The sequence below is a fragment of the Balaenoptera borealis genome (genome assembly GCF_965194805.1).
Source record: "Balaenoptera borealis genome assembly, chromosome: 20".
Taxonomy (NCBI): Eukaryota; Metazoa; Chordata; class Mammalia; order Artiodactyla; family Balaenopteridae; genus Balaenoptera; species Balaenoptera borealis.
The window spans coordinates 52,440,519-52,464,920 of record NC_138879.1 but is presented as its reverse complement, the minus strand read 5'-3'; the positions used below and the strand labels follow the sequence as shown (position 1 = coordinate 52,464,920).

Genomic DNA, 24,402 nt, shown 5'->3' with positions numbered 1-24,402 from the left:
GGCAGTTGCTTGGGGAGGGATCAAGTCCCAGGGGTGGGGCGGGGCGGGTGGGCTGGGCTGCCCCCCAATAACAGGTGCACATTCCTGGGCGCCTCGTCACTTCCCCTGCGCTGGCTGTCCTGGCGGCTCACCCAAGCGGACTCACTGAGCGACGCGGGCGGGCTATGACACCAGGGGCGCTGCTGCTGCTGCTGCTGCTGCTGGGGGCGTTGGGGGCGCCGTTCCCCCCGGGTAAGTCTGGGCCTCAAAGGGGTAAGGTAAACATGAGATCTAGAAACAGTCATGCCCGGATCCCCAAGTAGCATCCTCCGTAAGGCCTAGAGCTGAGACATGGAATCCCAAATACTAGCTGGGTGACTGTGGGCAAGTCACCCCACCTGTGTTCTTTAGTGTCCTTGTCTGCAAAATGTGAAAAAATACCTACTTTCCGGAGCTACTGTGAATGAGGATGAATCGAGATGATACAGGCACAGTGCCTGGTATCTGCTCTGAGCTCCTCCCTCAGTATTTTCCAAGGCCTCTGAGGCTTGCTGCATAGGGAGGTGTTGTCTCTGAGTGTGATTCAGTGGATACTAAGAGTCCTGGTCCCTTCCCCCCATTATCTTCTCTTAGCCGTCTACTACAAGGCCTAACCATTTACCAGTAGAAATTCATCACCCTCTCCCTGACCCATCTTAAAATACAAATGCCCCCAAGAGAAGTAACACTTTGAGCCAGTAGGCAAGAGCTGGAGGTCTTGGGGCTCACCCCGAGTCTGGATGGGCTGGAATGGGTGAGTTGGGGTGAAGGGTAGAGCAGGTAATCACTGCACACTTCAGTTAAAGAAGGAGGTATCTTTCGAGCCGTGGGGTTTCTCCAACGGAGGCTGGAACACCCAGATAACAACAACGAGGAAGCCTCGGCAGTCCAGCCTTGACCCCTGCGGGGAGTGCGGTCAAGATACCCGGCCATAGGGGCAGAGCTGGAGGGTGGGGGGGCGGGGCGGGGCGGGGCGGGTGGGCGGGGACATGCCTGCTCTGCAAGCTGATTGGCTGGCAGGTGCGCGCTGGCGGGGCCCGAAATTAGGGGCTACCAGGCCGTGAGGACCGCTAGTCCCACCACTCTCTCGGCCTCGCGGCAGCCGGAATCGGGCTTCTGCTTCCCAGCCCGCGGCGCCCCCACCACCTCGCTCCGAACCACTCCCCCGGCTTTCCGGAATCCGAATTTGGAGGCCCCTTAAAGGGTCCCCGTTGCTCTTCGCCCGGTCCTGCAGAACGGAAGTGGGGATCCTGGACTTCGGTCCCAGACGGTGGAGATCGGGATGGCTTCCGTGCTGATCCGAGAAGCCAAGGAGGGAGACTGTGGAAATATCCTGAGGCTGATTCGGGTGAGGGCTGCAGGCCGGAAACCGGGGTCCCAGAGGGGGTCAGAGCGGCGCTGCTGGAGTGGGGGCGGGAAGGAGGAGGTGGGAGCAGAGGGAGGAGCGCGCCCAGGGCTCCTGCTCTGGGAGCAGCGAGGCCCTCCTGCCTTAATCTAGCCTCTGTCCGCACGCTGTAGGAACTCGCTGAGTACGAGAAACTCTCAGACCAGGTGAAGATCAGTGAAGAAGGTACGGGCCCAACACCTGAGTCCTGACGGAGGCTGGGGTGGAAGTAACGGATGGGTTCCCCAGGCAGTAACTCCAGACTGGGCACACACCCAGGCCTTCTGTCTCTATCTCTTTGTCACAACTCCGATCTCTGCAGCCCTGAGAGCAGATGGCTTTGGAGAGAATCCTTTCTATCACTGTTTGGTAGCAGAGATTCTTCCTGTCCCCTGGGAGCCACAGGGTAAGAGCACCCCTATCTCAGAGGTGCCCTCTCCAGTCAGCCTCAAAGGTCTCTCCCCCAGGTGCCCAGCGGCCTGACCCTTCTTTTTTTCTCTCTCAGGGCCCTGTGTGGTGGGCTATGGGCTATACTACTTCATCTACAGCACATGGAAGGGACGAAACATTTATCTGGAAGACATCTACGTGAAGCCAGAGTATCGGGGTACTGGGCAGAGGCCAGGCTGGGAGAAAAGCAACCCATAGACTGGACCACCATCCCTTGCCTCTTAATCCTAGCCTATGGTCTTTTCTGATCCCCTTCAACTCAGACAATCTCTCTTTTTGTCTTTTTCTCCCCACATCAGGTCAGGGGATTGGCTCCAAAATAATCAAAAAAGTGGCTGAGGTGAGGAGAGGGATGGAGCTACAAGCTGGGCCCTGGCAAAGCAAAGCTGTATGGGAGGCACCTGGGTTGAATGGAGGGCGAGAAAGTCTTTTCCTTTTTGACCCAGGAAAGTGAGTGGTGTCTTCTCCCACAGGTGGCCCTGGATAAGGGCTGCTCCCAGTTCCGCCTGGCAGTCCTAGACTGGAACAAGGGGGCTATGGACTTGTATAAGACCCTAGGAGCCCAAGATCTGACGGAAGCTGAAGGTTGGCACTGCTTTCGCTTTGAAGGAGAGGCGATGAGGGAGTTGGCAGGAAAGTGACGCCATCCCTTGGGGATCTCCATTTCAGCTTCTTCATCCCCACCAGCTCAAGCAGTCCTCAGAGACTGTCTCCACTGACCAAGGCCTTCCGGAAGGAAGGGAAGGAGGGTTGGAGGTGAATATTCCCAGATGGAAAGAACAGAGGTGAGGAAGAGGCAAGCCTTCCCACTTCCTTGTTAAGGGTGAAAAATAAATGAGAATTCCCATGTGTTGATGTGGTGTTGGGTGGAGGAATTGAGGATGTGACAAGCTTCAGCTATTACGACCCTTCCTCAGTGTTTTCTGGTCAGTGGATATTGCTCCTGGGGATAAAAGTGGGCCTAAGATGACTTTCACCCACAATGGACCAGAGTATTGGCTCTGGCCTCTAGCATATATATCAGACTTGTTGGTCAGGTTTGGGACCCAGACAAAGGCCTCCAGTGTCTGGACTGGGCTGTGTGGAATCCGAGACTGAGGCAGGCCCACCGACTCAACAGATGGAACAGGCTGCCACCTGGTGGCGGCATTTTAGGGACACTGGGAAGGACCACTGGCCCCAACTTTTTAAAAAATCCGCTCAGCTAGCGAGTGCTTTTTCTTTTTCAAAAGTCACAAAGCCTTTATTTTCAGTTCAGCAGAACCAAAACAAACCTTTAGGACCCATGGAGACAAGAAGGGAAACAGGTTCATTTCCTACTTTCATAATATTTTATTATACAAGTAATGCAGGTTTGTTGTAGAGAAGTTTGAAGGGACATATAAAAATAAAATCCATAGCCTTACTTACATCTCTCCTCTTAACCCTTTGGTACTGATTCCTTAGATTTTTTCAATGTACATATATACATATAATTAGTTAAGTATGTGGGGATTTATGGGATCAACTCTTTTGCAACCTGTTTTTTCATTTAACAATAAATCAGAAACATCTTCCTAAGTTATTAAACACATCATCACTTTCAGTGGTAACATATTATTCCTTTTGTGGAGGAACCATTGGTTAAATGGTCATAATTTAGACACTGAAAGTGGACAAGCAGGTAACATAAATGTGTAAATTGTAAAACACAGGATCAGTGGAGCCTAGAGAGTTGAAGATCCATCTTAAAATTCAAAAAAAAAAAAAATACAATTCAGCCAAACAACACTTCAAAGGCCCAAATTCTTCCAGAGTGGTGCCAGTTTTGGGCCCTTAAAATGAGTTTACAACAGATGGGCCTTTAGGACAAACTTGATTGAGAAATAATGAAGCTTGTCTGCCCCTTCCACAGATGGGAGCAGGAAGAATCCAGTTTCATGCCCTTGGCTCATCTAATCTGGCAGGGATGAATATGTTTTAAACATGAACAAGTTATCTTTTGATGGCACTTTTTAAACTTAACTCAGAATGAATTATTTCTGGAAGGACACACAAACAAGCAGAGAGTGGTTGCTTCCAGGGAGAGGAACTGGGTGTCCAGGTAACGGAAGGAAGGGGACTTTTCCCCATGCCACTTTGGATCTTCTGAATTTTGTGCCTCACCCATGTAGTACTTCAGAAAAATGAATAAATAAAACTTTAAATACTAATGCAGAAGAAAAGATTATGAACTAGGAAACAATATTTCCAAAATGTATCTTGCCCCCGTCCTGTTTTGTCTTTGCTTTTCAGAGTTTACACTTGTTTTTTTGTTATTCGCTCACCCTGACCCAGATCTTACCAGTTTTCATAGGGTGTCTTTGCACCCCGGCATCAATCCATTCTGCAGCCACCCCATGGTCTCCCACCCACTCATCACTTCATTAACCTCCTGTAGGGTGATTCTATTAAGTGCTGGGGCTGACTAGAATGGACTGAAAATCACCTGGGTTCTGGCCATTCCAGGGAGAACAGAGGGGAGGGCATTTAGGGGGAGGGATTTTTAAAGAAAGAATAGAGATAACTTAAAATATCTCTCAAATCTGTCCACATCCCTAACCCCACTTCCACTATCACCTCTCTTTGAAAATTGCTATAACCTCCTAACTGATCTCCCAGCCTCCTTCTGTAACTACCCCCCTTCCATGGGGTTATTTTTTTTTAATCATAGATATACAGTATACTATTTAAAGTGTCAAATATCTCTACAAGACCTATATAAGAAAACAGTAGTCTCCCAATTCCCCTAGCTCTTCAGAGTCAATCACTTTCAATTGAGTTTTTAAATAGTATTGTTATGGGGGGGGGGTTTGTATTCACCTTCATATTTCAAATTCAAAATGGCATACAGATATTGCTACTTTTTTTTTGGCCACATTGGGTCTTCGTTGCTGCACACGGGCTTTCTCTAGTTGCGGCGAGCGGGGGCTACTCTTCGTTGCGGTGCGCAGGCTTCTCATCGCAGTGGCTTCTCTTGTTGCGGAGCACGGGCTCTAGGCGCGTGGGCTTCAGTAGTTGTGGCACACAGGCTTAGTTGCTCCGAGGACGTGGGATCTTCCCGGACCAGGGTTCGAACCCGTGTCCCCTAGCATTGGCAGGCGGATTCTTAACCACTGCGCCACCAGGGAAGTCCAGTTATTGCTACTTCTTGATGTTTGTTTCGAGCACTAGTATTGACCTCCCATTGCTAACCCTCTTTTCCAACCCCTCTTTCACCCCATCCCTACTTCCCATCCTCCCATCCTTCCAATATTATATCATAACTCTGGATGGATCTGTGTTTCATGTTTACATGTTATGATTATGCAAATGCTCTTCACAGTTGAGCCATGTGGATTGTTATAGGTGTTTTTCTTTCTTGCATCATTTTTGTTTTCCCTGAAATTAATACTTGCCTTGTCTCCTTTATTCATTTGCTTAGTTTTCTGTGTACTCTAATTTATCCCCCAATTCTCCCCTAGTTATGTTAATCTCTTCTTAAGAATATACAAACACGTAAGGAATTTGATCTATTTCATTTTGAAGAACTTTCTCACGGAGCCCTTAGACCTGCTCCAGCACACAGTCTGATCTTTAGGCTGCACTGTTGGAGTCCCCTTTCACATCCATCTTAGGGACCTTTGCCCCTCTCTTGACAGCCTGTTTCCCAGAACCCATGTACTCACCTTTCTCGGTTTATTTTGATGGAGCTTCTTGAGAAAGGATGCCTGGGAGGTAAATTTGTTGGAATCTTACAAGTCTGAAAATGTCTGGTCTGCTCTTGTGCTTAATTGACAGTGTGGATGGGTATCAAATATTAGATTGGAAATAATTTACCCTAAGAATTTTGAAGGCATTTCTCCATTGTCTTCAAGCTTCAGAAACTGAAAGTTTGCTGTATTGCTGTTCAGAAACCTGAAATTTTTCTTATTCTGAATCCTATGTATGAAGCTTATTTTTATTTTCCTTCCCTCTTTCCCCAACCGCAGCTTTTAGGATCGTCTCTTTATCCTAGAATTCTGAAATCTTCCATGGAAATGTCTTAGTGTTTTCTCAGTGGGTCTTTGCAATCTGGAAACTCACGTTCTTCAGTTATGGAAACATTTAAAATTTTTATTATTATTTTTTGGATGATTTTCTCCCTCCATTATCTCTGTGATCTTTCTGGAACTTTTGTTGTTATTCAGATGTTGAATCCCATGGACTAATCCTATAATTAAAAAAAAAATTTTTTTTCTTTCCTTTTTCCCCATCTTCATTTTCTGGCTCTACTTTCTGGGAGATTTCTTTAATTTCTATTTTCCAACCCTTCTACTGAAATTTTTTAAATTCCCTAATTGATTTTATTTATTTATTTTTCTTCCAGTTTTAATGAGATATAATTGACATAGCAGCACTGTATAAGTTTGTGTGCAGCATAATCATTTGATTTACATACATCATGAAGTGATTATCACAAAAAGTTTAGTGAACATCTATCATCTCATATAGCTACAAAATTAAAGAAATAAAAATTTTTTTGTGATGAGAACTTAACTTTCATATATATAACGTAGAGCAATGTTAATTATATTTATCATGTTGTACATTACATACCTCCTTCTACTGAATTTTTATTTTTGCTCTCATGTTTTTAATTTCTAAGAGCTCTCTTATTCTCTGCATTTTAAAAACATTCTGTTTTTGTTTCATGGATATATGTTCTTTTCTCATCTGAGAATATTCATCATAGGTTTTTTAAAAAATGTTTTTCTCCTTGTGTAGTCTGTATTTCTTCTAAACTTTCTTTCTTTGTTTTGGCCTCCATCTTTCATTTTAAAGGCTTTCCTCAAATGTCTGGTAATTCTCAGTTGTCTGCTCATATTTAAGATCGGGACACTAAGGTACTGATTGGAAACTGTGAATGTGTCTGTATGGGATGTAGGGGGGCATGTGGACCGTGAACTTTACTATAGGGTGAGCCATGAGGCCATTTCCTTGAGGAACCCCTGATGTCAGTACCATTAGGTCTTTTTCCTTGTCTGGTTAGATTTCCCAGAGAAGATGCTTCCAAACTCCTGCCTGGAGGGTGTAAGCCTGGTTGTAGGTAATCTCAGAGCTGGGTGAAGAGGGAGTCTGGGACAAGTCTCAACATTCAATCTGTAAACTTTCATTTAATCCCCATTTTCAGGATCTATCTAGCCATCCATCTATCAATCTATCCATCTTTCTATCTTCCTCTCTCAATCTCTCTGTGTATTTAGAAGGCCTAAGGCAGGACTGCCCTGGCGGTCCAGTGGGTAGGACTCCGTGCTTCCACTGCACAGTGCATGGGTTCGATCCCTGGTCCAGGAACTAAGATCCCACATGCCATGCGGTGCGGCCAAAAAAAAGAAAAAGAAGTCCTAAGGCAAGCTGGGGCATTCTGTTGACACATTCTGTATAGTCCAGCTAGAGTAATTTCACCTACAGGCAATTTCACCTAAAGGCAAGTTGGCTGAAAATCCAGTCACAGCTCCCACTGCTGTCAGCACAAAGTCCAAACTTCTGGCTAATCCCTCCAGGCTCTGGCCCAAATCCCCATTATCTGAAACATTATTCCAGCCTTTTTTCCCCAGCAAGTCAGTTCTGACCATGTTAGACTCTTTCCAGTACCTCAAATGCACTGTAGTCTCCCTTCTGGGCCTTCTGTACATGCCATTTCCCCATCTGAAATGCTGTTCCCCCTTTTCCCACTCTCATCCTTGGCCTGAATGAACAATGACTAAAGCAGATGAAAAAGAGCAAAAGTCAAATCTGAGAGGACTGTTGCTGCCAGAGGCTTGGAAATTGATGATGGTGCCATTTCCAAGACAAAATTCAGCCACTCCTGTTGCTTAAGGGTCCAAACCCAAACATTTTAGTCTGACAGCCAGCACTCCTGATAATCTGTCCCACTTAATTTCTCTAATTCTCCCTCCCTACTCCTTATCAGAATCACTGCTGATAGTCTAGTCCCTTTTATTATTTCTGCTACCCTCGTTACTGATGTTCCTTCTCAGGCACTCTTGAAGGCACCTCTTCTTTTGCCAGCCCTTTATTTATTTATTTGTTTCTTTGTTTAATTTTTGGACACGCTGCACGGCATGTGGGATCTTAGTTCCCCAACCAGGGATCCAACCGGTACCCTACAGTGGAAGCATGGAGTTCTAACCACTGGACCACCAGGGAATTCCCTGCCAGCCCTTTAAATACTGTTGTAGTTGAGAGTTTTATCATGGACCCAATCCATTTCTAAGTCACTTTTCTTTAGACATCTAATTTTCTCTTATAGCTTTAACTATGTCTAATACACTGATAATTCTCACATTCACCTCTCTAGCCCAGATGTCTCCTGGGCCACACACTTGTGTGTCCATTGACCTACAAGACATTGGTTCCTTCAGTTAATATTTGCCGTGCCAGGAACTGTGCTAAGTACTGAGTATACAATGCTGGGGACAAACAGACCTGGAACCCAGTCTCTGATCTCATAGGGCTTACTCATAGTGTGATGGCAGAAGACAGACGCTGGATAAATGATTAAAATTACAACCATGATGTGTGCCACAAAGGAGTATGGGATGCTTTGGCAGTGTAAGGCAGGGGACCTAAACCAGTGTGGGCATAATGGAAGGCTAATGAAATTATATTTAAATTGGGATCTGAAAGAGAAGTTTGTTGAAGACAAGGGAACATGACCACCTGGATGGTGGACCCTCAAACTCAAAGAGCACAATCAAACTCATTGAACTCATCAACTTCTCCTCCAAAACTTTTTCTCGTATGTTCTCTCTTCCATGACTGGCATCACCATGCACTCAGCAATCCAAGGTAGAAATCTGTGTTCCTCCCACTTCTTCACTGACTCCACCCCATCCTTATCACCAATTCTTGTTGATTCTATTGCAAATTTAACAGGCTCAAATCAACCTGTACCTCTGTTGCCCACAGCCCTAATCCAAGGCGGTCCTTAGCATCTTCCTCACCTGCAACAGCTCCTCACAGCTCTCACTGCCTTCTGGGATGCCCTTTCTCTTTAATCTATTCCCCACAGTTGTAAAACATAAATCTTATTACATTATACTACTGCTTTAAATCTTTCAGTGGCTCTCCAGTATGGATAAAGTGAAGACCATTTTCCTTAACCTGATTTACAAGTCCTTCACAGTCTAGCTTCCCTACTTCAAGCCAAACGCTATTTGAACTAGTTGTGGTTCCCCAAAGGACATGTTCTTTCTGCTCCTCTGCACCATTGTAGTTCTTGTTCTCTCAAGAATACTCTTACTGCACTTTTCCTCTAGCAAATGCCTATTTATCCCTCAAATCTCAATTTGCATCACCTCCCCTGCAGTAGTCTTTCCCTATCACTCTGAAGAACAACTGACCATTGTTCGTCTCCTTGGGATTCCCTCAAAACTTAGTCCTTATCTTTATCCCATGTTCAAATGAACTCCATGCACTTACTTGTTTAAATGTGTTTGTCTGCTCCTTCCCCAATATATTATAAAATCCTTGTTTTGGGGACCACATCTTGTCTTTGTATCCTTACGACCTACCACAGTGGATGGAACACAGTGAGGGCTAAATAAATATTTGCTAAATGATTACTGCACAACACATGATCCTAACTTCTTGGCTATTTTATTCACTTCTATCGAAATTTCTTACTTATCTTAGTTTACGAATCCTAAGTTTCCCCTCCACTATCCTTTCTCTGTAACAATTTTTCCTCTTTTGGATTTTCTCCGCATTTAGATATCAAATCTTGTGCTAAGTTGCATTTGCCTTTCGGTACTGCCTTGAAATCTTTCTTTAAGCTTTCTTTGTATGCATGACCAGAATCTTCTCAAGGCAAGAACGTGACTCTTAAACCGCATTGTGCAGAGATACAGAGGCTCAAGAGAGTCCAGTCCGCCTTGTGGACTGTAAAGCCCAGCGCATGCGCACCAGGCCCTTTTTTTTTTTTTTTTTTTTGCCTTTCGACAACTCCTTTTTTTTTTTTTTTCCTTCGGAGCGTGCGCACCAAGAAAGACAAAGGTGGGGAAAGTGACCAAGCAATCATTCAGGCGCATGCCCATCCCTAACTTGTACAAGCCTGCTGGAGCGCACCGTGGTGAAGTGGGTGTGGTCTGACCAGGAGCATCAGAAGTCCAATCCGATTGAGTGAGCGCCGTCCCTCCCTCCCCATGATTGGTTAGCTCTCAGTGTTGTGGGGCGGGAAAAGGAAGAGACAGGGGCCGTGGAGAGGTGGGGTGGCGAGGAAAGAGAACCAGTCTGGTTCTGCGCAAGCGCAAGTAAGCGACCAGGAGGGGGCGTGAGAGAGTGAAGAGGAGTGTGGAAGCCCTGATGCGCTGGCCAGCGCGAGCTGGGTCGCCAGCCTTGACGCCTGCGCCTTGGCCCTCGGGGCCCGCGCGCGGCGGGCGGGTGCCCGGTGCGCCTGCGCAGTAGGCGGCGGCGGCGGCAGGGGGAGGTGGAGGCCGTGGAGCGGCAGCGGCAGCAGCGGGTCCCGGGACTGAGGCAGCGGCGGGCGGAAGCTGAGGTGACGAAGGCAGCGGCGGCGGCGGCCGTTTCCCTCACGGTGGCGGAGACCAAGGCGGCGGCGGCGGACGGGGAGCGGCCCGGCCCCGGCCCCCTGCTCGTTGGCTGTGGCAGGGCCGCCGTGGGGCCGGCCCGGCTCCCGCCCCCCGCGGCTCCCCCTCCGGCTCCTCCTCCGGGGAGACGCCGGGGACCTGGCCCGGCCCGTACTCAGAGCGCTGCTGCAGCCGCCGCCGGGGGAGTCGGAGGCGGTGGCGGCGCCATGGGCGGCCTGGCCTCTGGGGGGGATGTGGAGCCGGGACTGCCGGTCGAGGTGCGCGGCTCCAACGGGGCCTTCTACAAGGTGAGGCGGCGCGCTGGCCGGGGACGCGGTCTTCAGCCCCCTCCCTCCAGCCAGAGCAGGGAAGAGTGGGGCGGGATCGACATTCTGGAGCTAAGCCCTGACCCTTAGAACCTTAGACCCACGCTCCCACTCGCGGCCGTCCTGGGGGGAGACCTCTAGAAGTTAACCCCTTCCTCTTATTTTTGACCCCTCTATTACACCTGCTTTTACCCGCATCTCCGGGATTGAGCATCAGGGCATTATTGTACTTGGTTCAGCTCCCCTCCCAACCCCCCAGAAGAGACCCCATTTACCCAGCGTCTCGTTGACTTTTCCTGTCTCTGGTAGAAGATCTACCTTGGATCTGAATCACGTCTTCCCCACGGTCCAAGCACATGGAGAATTCTCTTTATTCTCCACTATTACCCCCTTGGGAAGGCCGTCCCATATTAGATCTTTTCATCTTCCTCGGAGAGGCCTCTGCTTACTGGCTCTGGAAGACTCACCCCACTTTCATCTTATATTTCTGTTCCCACCCCAAGGAGAAACGGTCAGAATCTGTTTATGACATTTAGTATCTTTGACCTCAGGAACTCTGGGCTGTAGCCGTCTAGTTGCCTCATAGCCATAAGGTGGCACCTTTTCTCAAGTCTCTCACCCCACCCCTTTATTCCAAGACTAGCTGGTCTACTGTTTTACCCAGGGATGGTTTTGTATTTGTCATCTCACTTTGACCTCATACATTTAGATCATTCATACAGTTTCTTCATCTTGAGGAGTGTAAGCTTCATATCCCTGATCTCTAAAAGGGGATCTCACAAGGATTCCATCTGTTAATCTTCTTCTTAAGAATTTCCACTTCTAGAAGACTTTTGGCCAACTCGCCCAGTTTGGGAATCCACTAGCCTTTTTTTAAAGGAGAAGGAGACTATCTTTAAAAGATCCTTGTTTACTTCAGCTCCCCCGTTGCCCAGGATTGGGTTTTTTAGAACTCCTTTTATTACCACCTTTTAAATCTGTTCTGAATCTTATTTTTTAGGACATTTTTTTCCCATTTAGAATAAGCCAGAGGGAGACCCCTCTTGCCCCTCAGGAATTTTTCTTTATGTGACTGTTGTTATTTTGAACCTCTTTGGACTTTATGCCTGGAATTGTCTCAGAGACTTTCCTGATTCCTGTCTTCTCTCATTTTACCCTGAGGAGCAAGAGCAGAGTTATCTTATCATAACATTACTTGTGAGGAGAAGAACCCCCTTTCCTTCACTTCCCCTCAAGGCTTTCCTCCCATAATAGACCTCTCCACCTTCGTGCCCTTGGAAATGACTTTCTTGAACTCCTTCCCTGTGAAGTCATATCTTGCTATAACTGGAAAGGGTCTCATATTTGCCCTTGGAGTAGGTTTCTGCCCCAACTTCGACTGGTAAGCTCAGTGTAGTCATTTTTGACCCATTCTAAATGCCTATTCATTTCTGCCTTACTTCCCTCGCCAGATTTCTTTATATTCTTCAGTGCCTGTGGGTACCCACATCTATCTTAACTTAACCTCTCAATATAAGTCTTTAGCTTTTTATCCTAATATTTCTGTGTAGTACCCAGAAACTACCTATTCCATTACCCAGCTAAGATGGAAGAAGGAAGCTCCCAGCTGATTCTTTCTGTCATTTTTTTTCTGCATACTTTCCTAACTCATGGGACTTTTTCTTCTAGCCTGCCTCCATAGCATTTCTGTTTTCTTTGGCAAAGTTTCTTAATTCCTTTCTGATTCTGATAGAGTGCATTTGTCTCTTACATCCTTTTCCCCCAAACTTGCATTACCTTTATTGAAATACCCTTCCTCATAAGATTTTAGCCTCATTTCCCACAGTATCTTGTCCTTCATCTGGGTCCTTCCCATCCCTAAGAAAAGTGATTCTTAAACTGAGCCTGAGATCAAGATATGATGTTTGCTTTTGTTCTAGGAAGCATGGGAGTCAGACACAGCTGGGAAAGATTGGTATCCAGTTCAAATTAACTGTGTGAGACTGCTGGGAAGGGACATGTTTCCCTTTCCACATATAAGTGTCCAACAGAAAATGTGTCTCTGAATCTTTCTCTTTTCTCCTGTGGGCTATGGCAGTGATAGACTTGATTGAGTGAATTGGGGCTAGGATGCTTTGAATCAGAGAATAGAGTTTGGACTTGAGCTGGAAGCCAGGTAATGTGGATTTTGTGTCCTGGCCACTTTAGCATTTTCTGCCCAATGCCTCAGTTGAAAACAACAGTAAATCCTTAAATTCAGACTAATCTTTCTTCAACGTTCAGTGCCATATAGATACTTGCCCAATCTGTCCTTGCTGCTGATTTAATATTCATGACTCAGCAAACTTCAGTGTGGTTCAAGGAGTGTTTACATTGCTTCTAGAACTATAAATTTGGGAAGGTTCTTTTCATCCCTCTCAGAATTGGGTCCTAGTGTTGTTGATCTTCTTCCAGGATAGAACTGCAAATGTCAGATCTGGGATCTAAGTTATCATTTAGCTATCCCATCAGCTCTTCCTTTTCTGTCAGAACTTAATGTGTTTTGTTCTCTAAGCGGTGCTCTCCCAAATGAAATATCTGTTCACCTTCCAGGGCACAGTCATCCAACTTTCCAGACCTTACCTGGATATCCCAATTCCAATTCCTTTGTTAAGGAATATGGCATCCTCACCTTCAACACGTGATTTTTATCCAGACCCTTCCTGATTTTCTTCTAGAACTCCCTCCTTTATTTTGAGAACCCAGGACTAGAAGATAGGTTGAAGGTGGGACCTAATTTTGTATCTTGTAATTTGAGGAAAGTGAAGTACTTAGGAACCTAGGACTCTCACTTCCTCTGTCCAGTCCTAGGCTCTATAAGCCAAAGCTCCATAAGCCCTGGCCATTGAATTGAATTGAGTTATCCTTTGGATCTAGGTAGCCTTCTAGAGATTCACTCAACTGCTCTTGCCCTCCTCTGCTTATCTTCTCAATGAGCATGGACTGAGCAGAACTAGGAGCTCACTTTATACCACTGGTATTTTTGGAGGAAAAATACTGGGGTAATGTGGGTGGAATTAAGGAGCAGAGACTGACTTGGAATGTGAAGTTGAGGAGAAAGCTTGTTTTGGAGAATCTTTGAAGGAAAAAGACCCTAGAAGTATAAGAATGAGTGACGTTTAGTTGAACTGCTGAGTTATGTGAGGGAAAACTCCATTCTGAGCTTTGCATTTCTGCCTTGGGATCATGGTAGCTTGAAAAACCAGGGTAATGTTGCTACCTCTGCCTGAGGGCCAACCCTGACATGTTGGAGGAGAATTGGATTAGAGCTTTAGACATATCCTTTGTGAATGAGTGTATCTAGGAGTGGGGATCTCTTCACAAAAGAGGCAGGCAGGTGATTCTCTTCCACTATGTTTTATCTCATCCCTGAAATGTTTTGAAAATAGCTAACTCTCTCTTGATAAACTGTTTCTAAAGCTTAGAGATAGACGTTTTGGATAAAGAATTGGATAAAGTCAGCTGTAGAGGCTAGATGAAATGTTTAGAGAAATCCTTATAAAGGAAGAAAAGAGGAGGACACTTAAAAAGGAACTAAGGAAAAAAGAAGAAAAAGAAAGAAAAAAAAAAGGAGCTAAGAGAAGAACCCAAAAGGGAAGAGAGGGATTCGGGCAAATAGAAGATGTGAGTGGAGAAGAGTAGGAATGGGTATTTATGGAGCTGAATGAAGAGTGGAAAAAATATTACCGAAGAAGGGAATGGCAGAGAAGGCTAAAGCATGGGTAAGTAAGAGGCTAGGCAGTACCAGGAGTACTAATGCCTTGGGCAGAAGTAAGGCTCTAAGTAGTAAGACTCCATAACAAGATCCTTTCCCGAAAGAAGAGAAAGATGGCTGGTATCAAGAGTGAAATTTTAGGTTTAGATTTAAGGAAAAAACAGTGTATTAAGTGTTTATGATTGATCAGTTCTCTGAGGTGGGAGTGACACAAGTGTACATTTTTGGTGTTTTCTCTCCTAAGCTCATATTTTGTTCCTTCCTGCAAAGCTCAGGAATAGTTCTTCATATATTAGCTTTTTGAAACCCCTAATTTTTAAAAAAATCTAATGAGGCATAATTGACATACAATGAAGTACACCTATTTAAAGCATACAATTTGTTAAGTTTTGACATACATATAAAACAAACCATCGCCACAATTTCTATCAATCCCAAAAGTCTTCCACCAACCACCAATGCCTTTTGTCATTATACATTAGTTTGCATTTTCTGATTTTTGACAGAAGCGAAAAGGCAATTCAGTAGAGAAAGGATAGTCTTTCAACACATTGTGCTCAAAGAAGTGCATATTCATAGGTTAAAAATGAAGTTTGATTGTATCTGGCACCATATACAAAATTTAACTCAAAATGGATCATTGACCTAAATGTAAAATAAAAACTATAAAACTCTAGACAAGGACATTAGGTAAAGATTTCTTAGATATAAAACCAAAAGCTCAGATACAAAAGAACAAGTTGAAAAATTGGACTTACTCAAAATTAGGGATTGCTAATTTTGATAATGTGAAAAACAGGAGAGAAGGTAGGAAAATTGGGAGCACAGGATTGAACGCATAGCTTTGGCTTCCTCAGTGAAGACAGAAAATAGGAGGTGGGGAATTCCCTGGCAGTCCAGTGGTTAGGGCTCAGAGCTTTCACTGCCTTGGCCAAAAAAAGAGAGAGAGAGAAAATAGGAGGTAGACCAGCGATTCCAGCTATTCAGTCATCCCTGTTCCTCTCCCTTGTCATCATCTGAAGTTTGGGGTCTTCTACAAATTTTATTACTCTTTTCAAATTCTTAGCAGTGTCCTAGCATTTAGAAATCTCACATCTTTTATTTATTTATTGGGCCACACCGCTCAGCTTACAGGATTGCAGGATCGTAGTTCCTGACCAGGGGTTGAACCCTGCCCCACGGCAGTGAAAGTCCTAACCACTGGACCATCAGGGAATTCCCTCACATCTTTTAAATCCTAATTTTTCCTTTCGTAAGTTGTGTTTGTTTTGAATTTCTCCAGTGTTCTGATTATTTTCTTACGACCCAGGCATCAAGGCACCAAGTTCGCTCAGGCCTCTTGCTGTATTAGGAGCTAGACCCTTTCTCTCTTGGCAGATCCTGATGTCCTCTAGGTGTTCCAGGACAACCTCACACTGTCTCATGGGATATTCTTAGCTTTGCTGAATGTTGTTGGTATTTTAATTGAACTCTGGCAAGCTGCTCAGCACTGCGTGAGGCAGACAGATAGGGAGGCCTCTGTGGGAGCCGTAGGAGACCACTAGTTTCCCGGCTGTTCCGATGCAGGTGATGTTTCTCCCTTCTACTTAATTTCTGTCTCATCTTATTTCTGGATTTTGCAACATTTCTTGCTACCTCAACATTCGTATTCCTTCACCAATACAGCTTTTTCTAGCCCTGTTTTTAGATTGCTTGTGTCCCCATCTAAAACTCTAGCTTAAAAAAAGAAAAAAAAAAAAGAGTTTTCTGGTGGCCCAGTGGTTAGGACTCTTGGCTTTCACTGCTGTGGCCCCAGGTTCAGTCCCTGGTTGGGGAACTGAGATCCCGCAAGCCACAAGGTGCGGGCAAAAAGAAAGAAAAAAAAAAAGAAAAGCAAACAAAAAAACTCTAGTTTAAGGCCCTCTAAAACTGTCTGTTCCCTTGATGGCTGAGGTGGTGGTTGATTGTCTTTTTTTTTTTTTTTTTTTTACTTTGTTCTAAAATCCATTCTAGGGCTTTGTGAAGGATGTCCATGAAGACTCTGTCACCATCTTCTTTGAAAACAAGTAAGACCTTGGGAATAGAGAATCCAGCATACTAGGTCCTAGAAGGAGAGTGGAGAAGAGGGGGTGGCTGAGTCCCATGAGGCATGTATAATAGGTGGGGGAGAGCCAAGGGTTTGGGTGGGCAACTTATATGGATCCCAGGAGAGGAAATGGTGAGAGTGGGAGTCATTTGACTCCATATTTAGATTCTAGCAAGAGATGGAAGGCACCACTATGGAGCAGGGCCTGGAGTTTAGCGTCTAATCACCAGGGAAGGTGGAAAATGCCCAGTGGAGGAAGTAACCTCTTCCTGAAGAAACGGGCAACCACACTAGCCTGAATAGCTTTCATATCACTGTTTTCCCTTGCAGCTGGCAGAGTGAGAGACAAATTCCTTTTGGGGATGTCCGGCTACCACCTCCAGCTGACTATAATAAGGAGATCACAGAAGGGGATGAAGTGGAGGTAAGGTCGTTGGAGTCCACCTTTTCTAAATGTCCCTTTTCCCAGGATTCTGCATCTCCCTTACCCTGATACCAGTACCCTAGGCTCCTCACTGGTTGGTTCACGCTCCTTCCTCCATCCAGCTAGGCAGCCTGTGGAAGAGTGAAATGCAGCAGTTTTCTGTCCATCATTGCTGTGATCAGTCAAGCTCTCAGGGAGCTTCCTGTTTTCAGGAGATTCACTTTTCTTCCATTTATGATAACAGCATCTAAAATCCAGTGTTCTCTGATTTTAATTAGCAGCTCCTTCCTCTAGATTCCTTTATCTTAGTTTAGGATGCCTCCCAAGTGTCTTAATGCTCATTCCATTCTTGATGTTTTTGGATGGTCCTCAATATCTCTTTTATTTTCAACTTCTCTTCAGGTTTATTCTCGAGCCAATGAGCAAGAACCTTGTGGCTGGTGGCTGGCCCGGGTGCGGATGATGAAGGGAGATGTGAGTGATTGTCAAGGCCTTTGGAGAACTGCTGAAACACATATTTTAGTCAGAGAAAGGTGGGAGATAGAAACTCAGGTCATCCACAGCTTCTCTCTTTCCTTCTGCCAGTTCTATGTCATTGAATATGCTGCCTGTGATGCCACTTACAATGAGATTGTCACCCTGGAACGGCTTCGGCCAGTTAATCCCAATCCCCTTGCAACCAAAGGCAGCTTCTTCAAGGTTACCATGGCTGTGCCTGAGGATCTGAGAGAGGCGTGAGTGTTTGGGATGTCGGGAGTGGGGGGCCCTCTTTATGGTCCTCGTCTCTGCTCTTGTTTGTCCCAGCCTCCGCTCCCAGTTTCAGTGTTCTGTGTTCCTTAGGCCCTCTAGAGTCCCTTTTGCTCCCAGTTCCTCTGTTTCCTCATCCCTGTTCTTTTACTGCAGTCCTTATTTTTCTCAGTCCCTCTCTCTCTCCCCTTCAACTGTACTCTACACTCTGCCCTCTGAGCATGGTTCTCTTTCTCTGTAGCTGCTCCAATGAAAACGTCCATAAAGAGTTCAAGAAAGCATTGGGAGCAAACTGCATCTTTCTCAACATCACAAATAGTGAGCTCTTCATTCTGGTGAGTTTATTCTGCCTGAATTTCACCTAAGCCCTTTTCCCCTTTTAACAACTTTGCAAGAAGAGAAGAGCTAAAATGTGCTTATATTTATTTGTCAGAGAGGACTTTATTGCTCCTGACCTCTGTGGACCCAGGTTAGCCCTACCTTTCCTTAGTCTTTCTCATGTATGACCTTAATTTTTTTTTCAACCTGACCATCATATTGCAGTCTGGGCTGGGTACCCTTCCTTGCATATTTGGACTCTCAAAAACAGACAGTATGATTCTCACCTGCGCTTGCTACTTAAAATCACTTCCCTTAAGCACCCAGTTAGTAGGCCCTTGTGAGACTGACAATGATTTTTCCTGTTCCTCAACTTTGTTTCTTAACTCCCACCCTTTTCCAGAGACTCAGGCATCCTGATTCCCAGTTCCTGGCTCTTCTCTAAAATGTAGTCAGTCAGTTTTAATGACTTTTCCATTGGTTTCTTTGCAGTCAACCACAGAAGCCCCTGTGAAGCGAGCATCCCTGCTGGGTGATATGCATTTCCGAAGCCTGCGCACCAAACTGCTACTCATGTCCCGCAATGAAGAAGCTACCAAGCACCTCGAGGTAAGTTTTGGCTTCACTTTTTACTGCTGATTGGTATTGTCCTTCTCCCCTCCCACCCCATCCTCCACCCATGCTCTTGTGAACAGACATTAAGGTCTTTCTGGGCCATTAAACCTGCGTCTGCTATTTTATCTCAGACTCCTCCAGATGGCAGAGCCCCATCATGTTTTAGTACAAGCTTTTTTTCTTTTTTTTTTTTTTTTTAAGCTATGGGACCCTTTGATCAAGTGAAATTTTACTTGAAAGCACAATGCATAAAACAGATCAATCAGAACAGGTCTGTTTAAAAGTGCAAGAGGGTGTGGCTCTTACCTCCACTGGCTGCCCCCAAATTACCTCTGAGAACCAGACTGCTTTGTGGGATATGTTTGGGAACCATTTGTACACTGGAAAGACCACTGGACTTGGAATCAATCCTAAGTCTTGCTTTGTCAAATAACTTGATTTCAATGAGCTTTTTCTTCTTTAGCTGTGACAATGAGGTAGTTGATTGTGAGTGTTTCTACAAGGTCTTTTTGTGTTCTGACATCTTATGATGGTCAGATTCCCTTAGGAAATATACCATCCTAAATGAGGGTGGTATATATATATGTGTGTGTGTGTATTTGAACATCTGTTTCCTTTTTATCAAGTGAACTGATCTTTTCGGGAGCCTGTGCAAATTCTGGACCATGGTAATCTTTACTTCTCCAGGGATGCTACTCAGGGCACTGCCAGAACCTTTCCCTTTTCCTGCCCTTGTACTCAGGTATCCCTCTAAGGACTGGTTGAGAAATGAAGTGGTAGCATGGTGTACCATAACCTCTTTTTATGCTTTTCTCAACCTCTTGCTTTCTGTTCAACTTTTCAGGTTTTATTTTGGGAGTTGATATTGGTTTGGTTAAGGTAAATAGTTCATTACACTTGCATTTACCTTGTGAAAAGTCCTTTTTTTCATACCAACTTTATTTAATCCTCTTGTTAGTCTGGGAATGGGGTAGGTCAGGTGTAATCATTTAGCAGATGACAGAACAGAGGCACAGAGAGTATGTTTTGTTTGGGATCACACAACCAGATAGTGTTAGAGCCAGATCCAGATCTTTGATGGATCTCAGCCCAGATTCGGCCATCATTACCTCCCCTCCCCACCAAGCTATTGGTATTTGGAAGGTAGGAGTGGAATGAAAAGTTCCTGAATTCTTCACAGGTCCTGGTGGTCAGTGGACTCCCAGGTAGTTCTGGCTTTCTTTCGTACAGTCTTTTCTCATTTAAGTTATGCAAGGCATCAGGTATCTGGGACAGGTGTTCTGAGATTTCTCCATGATTCCTATAGTCCAGTGGTCCAGTGCCTTTTTTTTTTCAGACAAGTAAGCAGCTGGCGGCAGCTTTCCAAGAGGAGTTCACAGTGCGAGAGGACCTGATGGGACTAGCAATTGGGACTCATGGTGCCAACATCCAGCAGGCCCGAAAAGTACCTGGGGTGACTGCCATCGAATTGGGTGAAGAGACCTGCACTTTCCGCATCTATGGGGAGGTCAGCAAAAGATACCTGTTGTCTAGGTCCCTTAGGGGATAGAAAGAAGAGAGTGTGAAATAGAAAGGAAACCTGTCGTGTTGACCTCCCTCCCTGACTTTGGTGGCAGCACATTTTCCCAAAGACAGAGAGTGGCAGGAAGATCACTGTTTGAGATCCAGGTCCTCTGTTTTATTAATGACTCCCCACTCCTCTTCTCTTAGACTCCCGAGGCGTGCCGACAGGCCCGGAGCTACCTTGAGTTTTCTGAGGACTCCGTGCAAGTGCCCAGGAACCTGGTTGGTGAGTTGGGGATGTGTATGTGTATAAGAGAATACAGTTGGGGACCAGATGTGAGATGCTCTAAAGTGATTCTGGCTTGCCACCTCCCTGTGGACTTCCAGTTTCACAAGGACAGAGCAAACAGTCTGTAGTAGGAGTGACAAAAATGGGAGAACAGATTTCTAGGGATTGTGATATTTTGTCCAGTGAAAACACACCAGAAGCTTAGAAGCAAGAGAATCATTAAACAGAATCCTTATATAGCAGCTGGAAGACTGTTTATCTTGTCTGTTTTTACTCTTCTTTCTTTCCTTTTTTTTTTTTCTTCTTTCCTTTGGAAAAAAAAAAAAAAAAAAGGCCTAATTCCTCCTTTACCCATTCAGGCAAAGTGATTGGAAAGAACGGGAAAGTGATCCAGGAGATTGTGGATAAATCTGGTGTGGTGAGGGTTCGAGTAGAAGGTGATAATGACAAGAAGAACCCCAGGGAGGAGGTATGGGGCAGCTACACCTAGAGATTGGTTGCCAGAAGTAGATGGGATTATTCTCCAAGCCATTCCCTTGAGAGATGGGATTTCTAGGGGTTGGGGCATGGGAACTTTGGTTTTTTCTAGTAGATGTAGAGCCCAGAAAGATCCATTTGGGTGGGCTTCTGTAGGAGACAGGGTGGACTTAATACTTCATTTGAGTCTCTTTCTAATCCTTCTGTCCTTTCCTCTGCTCTCCAGGGAATGGTTCCCTTCATATTTGTTGGCACCCGAGAGAATATCAGCAATGCTCAGGCTCTGCTGGAGTATCACCTCTCCTACCTGCAGGTACCCAAGCCAGAAGAAGCCTGGGAGAGGAGAGATCCACGTGTACAAGGGGACTAAGGATGCTGGTGGATAAAGTTAAAAGTGGTGGTTCCCAGTTTGTGTCTCTGAGTAGAATAGAAACCATTAGGTGGAAAATTGGGGCTGTGGAGTTGGAACCCAGAATTTTCCCTGTTTTAAGCCTTCTTGCATTCCTGAGAGTTCAGATCCATAGGGACAGTCAGGGCAGAGAAGCAGGAAAAAGAGACTGTTCATTGATCTTATACTTATTCCTTCTTCCTTGTTTTTCTCCATCTTCTCCCCAACCAGGAGGTGGAGCAGCTTCGCTTGGAGAGGTTGCAAATTGATGAACAGCTTCGGCAGATTGGGCTGGGCTTTCGCCCTCCTGGGAGTGGGCGGGGCAGCGGTGGCAGTGACAAGGCTGGATACACCACTGATGAGAGCTCCTCCTCCTCCCTCCACACCACACGAACCTATGGGGGCAGCTATGGGGGCCGGGGCCGGGGCCGGAGGACAGGCGGTCCTGCCTGTGGTGAGAGGGAGGCGAGCAGTGTTGGGGTGTGTGGGAGGCAGAAGTCTGGGTGGAAGTTTGAGGAAAGGGTGATGGAGAAGATGAAGTGGTTGGCTGGGGGACTTAGGAGTGAGAGGGAGAGTCTTCCAGCCTGGGGGCTGGGATGGATCCTGGGGTAGGATGAGTGACCCTGTTTGAACCCTACTGTGTTCTTCAGGCCCCATCTCAGACCTATCCACGGCTTCTGAGACTGAGTCAGAGAAGAGGGAGGAGCCCAACCGAGCTGGGCCTGGTGACCGGGATCCCCCGACCCGGGGGGAAGAAAGTCGGAGGCGGCCGATTGGGGGCCGGGGTAGGGGACCCCCACCTGCCCCCCGGCCCACCTCAAGATACAACTCTTCATCAATTAGCTCAGGTACCAGAAGCAGACAGCTGGGTTCACGAATGTGGGCCAAAAGGAAAGATGATGGACACCTGACTCCCAACTCCTCTTCTTCCTCTAACCAGTGCTGAAGGACCCAGACAGTAATCCCTACAGCCTACTGGACACATCCGAACCAGAGCCCCCAGTTGATTCAGAGCCTGGGGAACCCCCCCCAGCAAGTGCCAGGCGCCGCCGCTCCCGCCGCCGTCGCACTGATGAAGATAGGACTGTCATGGATGGAGGCCTGGAATCTGACGGGCCCAGCATGACAGAGAATGGCCTGGGTAAGGGGTGTACCTGGATCTGAAAAATCAGAACTGGGCAAGAATTGAGGGATGGGAGATTGATGCACAACTCTCATTTTCCCCTGCCCCACAGAAGATGAGTCAAGACCCCAGCGTCGTAATCGGAGCCGCCGCCGCCGTAACCGTGGTAACCGGACTGATGGTTCGATCAGTGGAGACCGTCAGCCAGGTCAGCTCACGCAGGATGTCAGCAGACTTCCTCAGAGAACAGGATGCCTCCTGTCCTGTGAAAGCTAGGGGTTGGGGTTCAGTGGGTGTCTAGGGGCTGGGTACCTGGGTTCCTTCTGAAACTTTTGGTCCTCTGCCTTCCCCAGTGACTGTGGCTGACTATATCTCCCGAGCAAAGTCTCAGAGCCGCCAGCGGCCACCCCTGGAACGCACTAAACCTTCAGAGGATTCTCTTTCAGGACAGAAGGTAGGCAAGCAAGATATAGTTTACCCCACCTCTTTTTTTATTGTTCTGGGGTAGGGGGCACAAGAAAACTCCCAAAGAAATCTCTCATTAAATTGCAGAGAAGGCATGTCTGATGGAGTTTAGACTGCATTTAGAATAGTGAAAAGTTTGAATAGAAGAGAATTTGGTTCACATTTTCTGGATCCCAGTAAAAGTGACTACAGGGGACCAACCCTGGAGATGCCTGGAGCATTTAGATGGTAGGGAATGGCATTACCTGAATTTCTACTGACCTTTTTCTTTCCTTCCTCTCCATTTTCTTTCCCACTCCCCCCTCAGGGTGACTCTGTCAGCAAGCTTCCTAAGGGCCCCTCAGAGAATGGGGAGCTCTCTGCCCCCCTGGAGTTGGGTAGTTTGGTGAATGGGGTTTCATAAACCCTCCAGCCCGCATCCCTCCCTTCTCCATCTCGCTTGCTGCCCAACACCATGGCCCTCACAGGCCCAACTGACCTGCGCTGGAGCTGCTCTTATCTAGGGGGGCGGGGGGTGGCACAGCAGCTTGGGTCCCCCCCAGCCTCCAGGAGCTAGTGGAGGGGTGTGTAACAGGGTCATACCCCCCTCCCTCTTGTCCACCCTACCCCCAGGGTGAGGGGAGCCTCTCTCCTTCCCCATCAGACTGGATGTGCCTTTATCCTCTAATGCCCCAATCTCTCTCTGAACACCCCCATTCTCCGCCTGTTGGTGCAGGGTGCTCCTTGACCCACCCAGATTGGACAGTTCAGGGGGGCTCCCCTGCTATCCCTCCTCCCGTCCTGTACCCCCCATTTCTGGGGCCTCATCACTGTGGAAGACGGGGATAGTAAGGGTATAAGTGGGTGGGAGGCATGGGGAAGGTTTTGGAGTAGAACCAGGGGTGTGTATGAAGGGGGGTGACAAGGTCCCCCAGGGGAGGGGGGACCAACCTTTGGTGGATGAGAAGGCGTATTTATTTTTCACTGTACAGTATTTAAAAAGAGAATAAAAAAATCCAAATGGTTCTCTGGTTCCTGCACCTTCCTTATGCCCAGTTTGGTCCATCTGTTTGTGTAGGACTGACCTGCCCTGACCCTTGTTTCCTGTATCTCCACACCTAGCTTCTCTAGCATTCCAAAGATGGTCTACTTCTGGGAATTTCTGACATTCCTAAATTCTCCAGGCCCAGGTACCCTCCTGGTCCAGAGGAGAGTGGCTTGTGCCTTGCTGCCTCTCCCCTCCCCCAGGTTTGCTGGTAGAGGGAGCTGGGCCACTCCTAGACCCTGAGTCACAGCGCGCTAGGTAGGGCTGCTCAAAGCTGGAGCTGTTCCTTCTAAGAGCTGAGAGCCAAGGCAGGCTGCTTAATCCGATTACCTGAGGCCTGGGGCTTGGGCTGGGCCTTGGGCAGAGTGGGGAGCAGGGTTCCCTCAAGACAGCCTCTGGGACCTAGGTGTCCAGCCCTCATTCCTGCGGGTTCTCTGCTCTGGATCCCGGCTTTTTCTCCAGCATCCACATCACTGACCTCTC

General features: G+C 46.6%; 2 protein-coding genes across 9 annotated transcripts; both read left to right on the top strand.

The window, feature by feature from the left end:
* Window positions 1-46: 46 nt before the first annotated feature.
* Window positions 47-2,703, top strand: SAT2 (spermidine/spermine N1-acetyltransferase family member 2). Of its 6 annotated transcripts, none has more exons than XM_082372491.1 (7): window positions 47-231; window positions 1,253-1,404; window positions 1,537-1,588; window positions 1,725-1,808; window positions 1,908-2,009; window positions 2,152-2,192; window positions 2,326-2,703. In XM_082372491.1, the coding sequence occupies exons 1-7, from the start codon at window positions 165-167 to the stop codon at window positions 2,491-2,493; spliced, it is 666 nt and encodes a 221-aa protein (XP_082228617.1). In that variant the 5' UTR covers window positions 47-164; the 3' UTR covers window positions 2,494-2,703. The 6 variants fall into 6 exon arrangements, with proteins under 6 accessions (XP_082228617.1, XP_082228618.1, XP_082228621.1 ...); XM_082372493.1 differs by having other exon boundaries at window positions 60-231; window positions 1,253-1,366; XM_082372492.1 differs by lacking the exon at window positions 1,725-1,808.
* Window positions 2,704-2,847: 144 nt separating this feature from the next.
* Window positions 2,848-23,899, top strand: FXR2 (FMR1 autosomal homolog 2). 3 transcript variants are annotated; one of them, XM_082372412.1, is made up of 17 exons: window positions 2,848-10,730; window positions 16,474-16,526; window positions 16,877-16,970; window positions 17,373-17,444; window positions 17,556-17,704; window positions 17,959-18,052; window positions 18,528-18,644; window positions 19,987-20,157; window positions 20,361-20,439; window positions 20,802-20,911; window positions 21,146-21,232; window positions 21,539-21,761; window positions 21,958-22,155; window positions 22,248-22,448; window positions 22,543-22,638; window positions 22,784-22,884; window positions 23,203-23,899. In XM_082372412.1, exons 1-17 carry the CDS (start codon window positions 10,650-10,652, stop codon window positions 23,296-23,298), a joined length of 2,022 nt encoding a protein of 673 aa, XP_082228538.1. In that variant the 5' UTR covers window positions 2,848-10,649; the 3' UTR covers window positions 23,299-23,899. The 3 variants fall into 3 exon arrangements, with proteins under 3 accessions (XP_082228538.1, XP_082228539.1, XP_082228540.1); XM_082372413.1 differs by lacking the exon at window positions 2,848-10,730 and adding an exon at window positions 10,775-14,488; XM_082372414.1 differs by lacking the exon at window positions 2,848-10,730 and adding an exon at window positions 14,495-16,047.
* The last annotated feature ends 503 nt before the right edge of the window (window positions 23,900-24,402 follow it).